General features: G+C 40.2%; 1 protein-coding gene across 1 annotated transcript in view; it reads right to left on the minus strand.

Annotated features, from left to right (window-relative positions):
* Positions 1-8,053, minus strand: part of LOC110523892 (synaptotagmin-9) — a 48,488-nt gene extending 40,435 nt beyond the window's left edge. Inside the window, exon 1 of the mRNA XM_021603012.2 lies at positions 7,402-8,053. Within this exon, the coding sequence (XP_021458687.1) occupies positions 7,402-7,549 (148 nt within the window). The 5' untranslated portion in view covers positions 7,550-8,053. The remainder of the gene's footprint in view (positions 1-7,401) is intronic.
* Between the last annotated feature and the right edge of the window lie 555 nt (positions 8,054-8,608).

Consider the following 8,608-nt stretch of genomic DNA (forward strand, 5'->3'; position numbering starts at 1 on the left):
AGCGACCGTACATACATATCCCAACCAGAAGCCATGGATTACAGGCAACATCCACACCGAGCAAAAGGCCAGAGCTGCCGCTTTCAAGGAGCGGGACACTAATCCCGCTATGCCCGCAGACAAACCATCAAACAGGCAAAGCGTCAATGCAGGTCTAAGATTTAATCCTAATACTCTGGCGCTCGTAGGACTACAAAGGGAAACACAGCCGCAAGATGCCCAGTGACACTAGCCTATCAGATGTGCGCTTTGAGGCAAGCAACACTGAAGCATGCATGAGAGCTCCAGCTGTTCCGGACAACTGTGTGACCACGCTCTCCATAGCCGATGTGAGCAAGACCTTTAAACAGGTTAACATTCACAAGGCCGACAGGCCAGACGAATTACCAGGACCTGTACTCAGAGCATGTGTAGACCAACTGGCAAGAGTATTCATTGACATTTTCAACCTCTCCCTGACCGAGTGTGTAATACCTTCGTTTCAAGCAGACCACCATAGTCCCTGTGCCCAAGAAAGCAAAGGTAACCTGCCTAAATGACTACTGCCCCGTTGCACTGTAGCCATGAAATGCTTTGAAAAGCTGGTCATGGCTAAAACCAACACCATTTTCCCGGAAACCCTAGACCCACTCCAATTTGCATACCGCCCCAACAGATCCACAGATGCCGCAATCTCAATTGCACTCAACACTGCCCTTTCCTACCTGGACAAAAGGAACACCTATGTGAGAATACTGTTCATTGACAACAGCTCATCGTTAAACACTATAGTGCCCACAAAGCTCATCACTAAGCTAAGGACCCTGGGACTAAACACCTCCCTTCTGCAACTGGATCCTGGACTTCCTGACGGGCCCCACCAGTTTGCTGACGACACAAGGTGGTAGGCCTGATCACCGACAACGATGAGACAGCCTATAAGGGTGAGGTCAGAGACCTGGCAGTGTGGTTTCAGGACAACAACCTCTCCCTCAACGTAAGCAAGACAAAAGAGCTGATTGTGGACTACAGGAGAAGGAGGGTAGAGCATGCCCCCATTCACATCGACAGGGCTGTAGTGGAGCGGGTCGAGAGTTTCAAGTTCACCAATAAACTATCATGGTCCAAACACACCAAGACAGTCATGAAGAGGGTACGATAATGCCTTTTCCCCCTCAGGAGACTGAACAGATTTGGAGTGGGCCCTCAGATCCTCAAAAAGATTTATACAGCTAAACCATCGAGAGCATCCTGACCGGTTGAATCACCTCTTGGTACGGCAACTGCTCGGCTTCTGACCGTAAGGCACTACAGAGGGTAGTGCGTGCGGCCCAGTACATCAATGGGGCCAAGCCAAGACTCCAGTCACCCAATTCATAGACTGTTCTCTCTGCTAACGCACGGTAAGTGGTACCAGAGCGCCAAGTATAGGTCCAAAAGGATCCTTAACAGCTTCTACCCCAAAGCCATTAGACTGCTGAATAATTCATAAAATGGCCACCCGTACTATTTGCATTGACACCTGCCTCCCCCAATTGCTTTTACATTGCTCCTTTCACTGTTTATTATTTGTGCATCGTAACTTCACCCCTACCTACTGTACATGTACAGATTACCTTGCCTAACCAGTACCCCCGCACATCGACTCGGTACCGGTGCCCACTTTATATAGCGTCATTATTGTGATTTTATAGTGTTACCTTTTAAAAAAATATTTTCTTGACTCTATTTTCTTAAAACTGCATTGTTGGTTAAGGGCTTGTAAGTAAGCATTTCACGGTAAGGTCTACCTGTTGTATTTGGCGCATGTGACAAATAACATTTTATTTGATTTTACCTACATGTACATAGTACTTAAATCAATCACCTAACCAAAACTATATGTACATATTACCTCAATCAATCACCCTAACTACCTTGTACCCCAGTACACTGACTCGGTACCGGTACTCCTTGTATTTAGTGCTATTTTTTTGTGTAACATTTTATTTTTTATCTATTTGTACATTTTTGTACTTTTTAACTGCATTTTTGGGAAAGGGCTAGTAAGTAAGTATGCTGAGGAGTATTTCTGTCTGTAATAAAGCCCTTTTTTGGGGAAAAACTCATTCTGATTGGCTGGGCCTGGCTTCCCAATGGGTGGATCTGGCTCCCAAGTGGGTGGTGCACCCCTGCCCAGTCGTGAAATCCATAGATTAGGGCCTAGTGAATGTATTTCAATTGACTGATTTCCTTCTATGAACTGTAACTCAGAAAAGTATTTTAAATTGTTACATATTGCGTTTATATTTTTGTTCAGTATATTTAATTTCAGACATGCTTCACAAAAAAACTAAAAACAATTCAAATTAAAACTTAAATATTTACTACGCAACAAACATAACAGGATAAAAAACTAAAGAATAACAACATCTGAATGGCTAAAAAGCCACCTAAGGAAAAGCAAATCTAAAATGGTATGTTTTAAGATCTCTTTGAAATATGTCCATAGTTTCGGCCCACCTCAGGTTTTTCTGGCAGGCTATTCCAGAGGCTGGGAAAAATAATGACTAAAGGCTGCCTCTCCATACCTCTTGATCCTAGGCTTTGGGATAGTTAAACGGCCAGTGCCAAAGGACCTGAGAGACCTACTGGGTACATAACTGAAAAGCATGTCTGACATGTATTGGTGTGCACAGTCGTGGATTGATTTAAAAACCAACAGAATAATCTTAAAATTATTTCTGAAACTCACAGGCAGCCAGTGCAGAGATCTTAAAATTGGTGTAATGTGTGCTCTCCGTCTGGTCTTGCTAAGTACCCTTGCTGTAGCATTCTGTATCTTTTGCAGTTGACCAATGGCCTTCTTGGGTAGACCAGACAGGAGAGCATTACAGTAGTCAAGCCGGCTTGTTATAAAAACATGGATGAGTCTCTCTGTATCAGCCTGAGAGAGAAACAGCCGCACCTTGGCAATGTTCCTCAGTTGGTAAAAAGCTATTTTGGTCACATTCCTAATGACTGATTAGAAATTGAGTTCAGAATCTAAAATACTGTAACACCTAGGTTTTTTACCTGGTGTTTCATTTTTATTGCCATGAATTAAAATTTGCTGCCAGAATCTCTCTGTGCTTTAGCTCCAACAATCTCGCTGTGACTTGGGTTCCTGAGTGGCACAGTGGTCTAAGGCACTGCATCTCAGTGTCACTACAGCCACCCTGGTTTGATTCCAGGCTGTATCACAACTGGCTGTGATTGGGAGTCCCATAGGGGGGTCCACCATTGGCCCAGCATTGTCCAGATTTGGTCAGTGTAGACTGTCATAGTAAAGAAGAAGTTGTTCTTAACTGACTATCTGGTTAAATAAGCACCATGTTCTTGGCACTTATTTAGGCATTAGGGTTTCTTCTGGACAGGGCCTAACTATACTGGCCCAATAAGCATATGTCCTAGAGAAATCCCTTATTTTGACAGTGGTTACAGTGTTTGACATTGGTGCTGGTCACCCTACTCTTAGCAATTATACAGTACCAGTCAAAAGTTTGGAAACACTCATTCAAGGGTTTTTCTTTATTTTTCTTATTTTTTACATTGTAGAAAAGTAGTGAAGACATCAAAACTATCATGTAGTAACCAATAAAGTTAAACAAATCAAACTATATTTTATATTTGAGATTCTTCAAAGTAGCCACCCTTTGCCTTGATGACAGCTTTGCACACTCCTGGCATTCTCTCAACCAGCTTCATGATGTAATCACCTGGAATGCATTTCAATTAACAGGTGGGCCATGATAAAAGTTTGTTTGTGGAATTTCTTTCCTTCTTAATGCGTTTGAGCCAATCAGCTGTGTTGTGACAAGGTAGATAGAAGATAGCCCTATTTGGTAAAAGACCAAGTCCATATTATGGCAAGAACATCTCAAATAAGCAAGGAGAAACAACAGTTCATCATTACTTTAAGACATGAAGGTCAGTCAATCTGGAAAATGTCTAGCACTTTTAAAACATTTTCAAGTGCAGTCACAAAAACCATCAAGTGCTATGATGAAACTAGCTCTCATGAGGACTGCCACAGGTAAGGAAGACATAGAGTTACCTCTACAGAAGAGGATAATTAGAGTTCATTAGAGTTACCAGCCTCAGAAATTGCAGCCCAAATAAATGCTTCACAGAGTTCAAGTCACAGACACATCTCAACATCAAGTCACAGAGGAAACTGCATGAGTCAGGCCTTCATGGTTGAATTGCTGCAAAGAAACCACTATTAAAGGACACCAATAAGAATAAGGGACTTGCTTGGTCCAAGAAACACAAACAATGGACATTAGACTGGTGGAAATCTGTCCTTTGGTCTGATGAGTCCAAATTTGAGATGTTTGGTTCCAATCGCTGTGTCATTGTGAGACGCAGAGTAAGTGAACGGATGATCTCCGCATGTGTGATTCCCACCGTGAAGCATGGAGGAAGAGGTGTGGGGGTGCTTTGCTGGTGATACTGTTGGTGATTTATTTAGAATTCAAAGGCACACTTAACCAGCATGGCTACCACATGATTCTGCAGTGATTTTCCACCCCATCTGGTTTGCGCTTAGTGTGACTATCATTTGTTTTTCAACAGGACAATGACCCAAAACACACCTCCAGGCTGTGTAAGGAATATTTGACCAAGGAAAGTGATGGAGTGCTGCTTCAGATTATCTGGCCTCCACAATTACCCGACCTCAACCCAATTGAGATGGTTTGGGATGAGTTGGACTGCAGAGTGAAGGAAAAACAGCCAACAAGTACTCAGCATATGTGGGAACTCCTCCAAGACATTTGGAAAAGCATTCCTCATGAAGCTGGTTGAGAGAATGCCAAAAAGGTGTAAAGATGTCATCATGGCAAGGGTGGCTACTTTGAAGAATCTAAAATCTAAAATATATTTAGATTTGTTTAACACTTTCTTACTACATGATTCCATATGTGTTCTGTCATAGTTTTTACAATGTAGAAGATAGTAAAATAAAGAAAAACCCTTGAATGAGTAGGTGTGTCCAAACTTTTGGCTGGTACTCTATGTTAATGTCATTATAAGGCAACAGTTACAACACACCTATCTGATCTAATTAGAATGCGTTTGTCATTTGGCAGATTGCTATAGACCCAGGTATTTTCTAAAATAGCAATGTCGCCAAAAAACATAATTCGTGACGTGTAATGGAAATGACAGACATAGGAAAAAATATGTAAAGAGCGGTGACACCGTTACACTATGCAACCAAATGTGACATGTTTTGCTATGGCCCTGGGTTGTTTTGAGTTTGTTCCTGCTAGTTAGTATACTGTTATAGTCACACATGAGTTATCTATTACCATCATAGCTGCATCCATTATATATTCGTGCCTCAACTATTACAATCATACCCATAACATGATGCAGCCACAACTATGCTTGAAAATATGGAGAGTGGTACTCAGTAAAGTGTTCTACTGGATTTGCCCCAAACATAACACTTTGTATTCAGGACAAAAAGTTGCTTTGCCAATTGTTTTGCAGTATTACTCTAGTGCCTTGTTGCAAACAGGATGCATAATTTGGAATATTTTGATTCTGTACAGGCTTTTGTCTTTTCACCCCAGGTTAGTATTGCAGAGTAACTACAATGTTGTTGATCCATCCTCAGTTTTCTCCTATCACAGCCAATAAACTGTTTTAAAGTCACCAGTGGCCTCATGATGAAATCCCTGACTGGTTACCTTCCTCTCCGGCAAGTTAGGAAGGACACCTGTATCTTTGTAGTGACTGAGTGTTTTGATACACCATCCAAAGTGTAATTAATAACTTCACCATGCTCAAAGTGATATTCAATGTCTGCTTTTTTTTCTTTTTTTAACACATCTATCAATATGTGTTCTTCTTTGTGAGGCATTGGAAAACCTCCTTGGTCTTTGTGGTTGAATCTGTATGTGTGGGGTACAGAGATTAAGTAGTAATTCAAAAATAATGTTAAACACTATTATTGCACACAGAGTCCATGCAACTTATTGTAGGACTTGTTAAACAAATATTTTACTTATTTAGACTTGCCATAACAAATGGGTTGAATGCCTATTGACTCAGGACATTTCAGTTTTTTATTTATTTTTAATACATTTGTAAAAATGTAATTCCACTTTGACGTTATGGGATATTGTGTGTAGGCCAGTGACAAACACATCTAATTTGAATACATTTTACATTCAGGCTGCAACAAAGCAAAATGTGGAAAAAGTAAAGTGGTGTGAATAGTTTCTGAATGCACTGTAAAACAGAACGTTACTTAAGCCAAAAACGAAAGTAGGGTGGTTGGTCTGGGTGGATGGGTTAGCGTATAATGCAAACGTCTAGCACGCGGGTTTCGAATCTTATCACGGACAACTTTAGCATTTTAGATAATTAGCAACTTTGCAACTGTTTTTTTTTGTGTTACTTTGCAACTAGCCTACTTAGCATGTCAGCTAACTCCTAACCTTAACCCATAACCCTTAGCCTAGCTAAAGTTAGCTACCTAGCCACCAAGCAAGGAATTAGAATTCGTAACATTTCATACATTTTGCAAATTCATAACATATTCTGTGAATTGCAATTCGTAGCATGTTGTACCAATTGAAAAGTGTAACATAACTTGTAATTCATAACATATCATACAAAATGGATGATGCACATCCACAAATTAAAATCAAATCAAAGTTTATTTGTCACGTGCGCCGAATACAACCTGTGTCGACCTTACAGTGAAATGCTTACTTACAGGCTCTAACCAATAGTGCTAAAGGTATTAGAATGTTAATATAAATTAATACATATATAAACATATAACATATCATACTAATTGGTGTGTCCCAGATTTATGTATCTATGTTACATCTACCCCTGAGTCCAGGTTAATGCCACATTGGCCCTTTTCAAAGGGATTAGTTGGTTTTTAAGGGCAGTTGCTCTTTAAAGGTAGATTTACTATCATAGTCAATATACAGCAATATAAATCATAAATAAACAGTCAAATTAACATTTAGAATACAAAACATTTAGAATAATTTAGAATGATACTGCCACTGGAATACTGTGTCATGCAATCTTCAAAGCATTATGTTATCTAGGCTATGGAGAATGGGTGGGGCTCATATCCCCTCCACAGGCAAGCTCATGTAGGTCGTTTAAATTGAAATACTGTTATCCAGTTTTAATTGATATAAAGCATATGCAACAAGTTCCTGAAGCTCCTAATCCATGGAAAAGTGTCTTAAAAACAGTTTTAAAAACCACTGAAATCGTTGCAATTTTCAGTCTATTTTCCAAGATATAGTCTACATTAACTTCTGAAATTGAGTTGGCATAAGTTTCAAATCTCACAATGCAAAAGAAAATCTATTTAAATACATCTCATGATTTTTATATTAGTTACAGCATTCCACAACATACCTGAGTCTGAGTGTCTTGGTCTGGCAAGATCTCGAAAATAGTATATAAAATCCACACAGTTGTCGTTTTGCACTTCGCCCCTAGAACAGAGATCCGACAGCAGTTCCAGAGCCTTTCGAAAAATCTCGTCCTCTCTGTCTCCAGGCATTTCCCACCAGCATCCTTCTTAATAATGAAGGGGCTCTCCGGCAGCTCCACAACACTCCTAACGCCTACAGTATCTAGACCCCGATTCCAGGCGCCTGGCGCATTCAGTCATCCCAAATATCACTGTTGCCTACACCAGCATTACGCAAGCGAAGAGTGGCTAAACTCTTTATCCAACGAAGTTTTCCTCTGAAATATCACTGTAGTTAAGCCTATGTCAAAACTTTATATTCTATCTTGAATATATTTTAAGTCTTAGAATTGTACCACTGGTTGAATCCATCCACTGGAATTTGCTGTCCTCCGTTGCGTTGTGTGTTGTACGGTGTCCTCTAGACTGTGGTGCTGAATTACTGAGCTGTGCTCCTCAAGGTCTTGAATGAATGGCTTTGACTGCGTGCAATTATTTTCCAATGCACACTCACAGGAACCTCCGTTCTGCCTTCCCACGGTACCCTGCACTATCTTTCCCTGCAGAGCCAGGGATGGAACAGGCAATAAAAACACAGACATTTGGTGAATCATTCTTTCAAGGTTTGTTATTAATTGATGAGTTGTGGATTTTTATTGTGACAGAAGGCTGCTTTCCATGTTTAACAATTAACTAGAGCTTTGATCAACCTGGCATTTCTGTGTTTTTTAAAATTACAGCCCATCTAGCACGTACCATTCTGGGAACCATATGTTTCTTAGAGATTGGTGAGAGCATGGTTGCCCTATGTTTTTTTTGTTTGCATACAACCTTCCCACAACTTTCCGGGAATGATGTAGGATAGTTGCTTGACGAAAAACATACTTTTCTTTGGTATTTCATTACTTTAACAGAATGTTTCCTAAACATTTAAACACGGTTACATTTAAAAATAAATGTGGTAATATTCTAGGAACGTTCTCCAACTGGTTTGACATTGAGAATGTTCTCAAATAGTTCAGAGAACGTTAAAGAAACAACGTTCTTCTGTGGGAGTTTCAGTACTTCAGTATAACATTTTCTGCAGTTTTCCTCAAAGTTCTACTTTAAGTCATGTTCTCAAATTGTTCTGAGAACGTAATAAAAACA

The sequence above is a fragment of the Oncorhynchus mykiss genome, chromosome 1, assembly GCF_013265735.2.
Source record: "Oncorhynchus mykiss isolate Arlee chromosome 1, USDA_OmykA_1.1, whole genome shotgun sequence".
Lineage (NCBI taxonomy): Eukaryota > Metazoa > Chordata > Actinopteri > Salmoniformes > Salmonidae > Oncorhynchus > Oncorhynchus mykiss.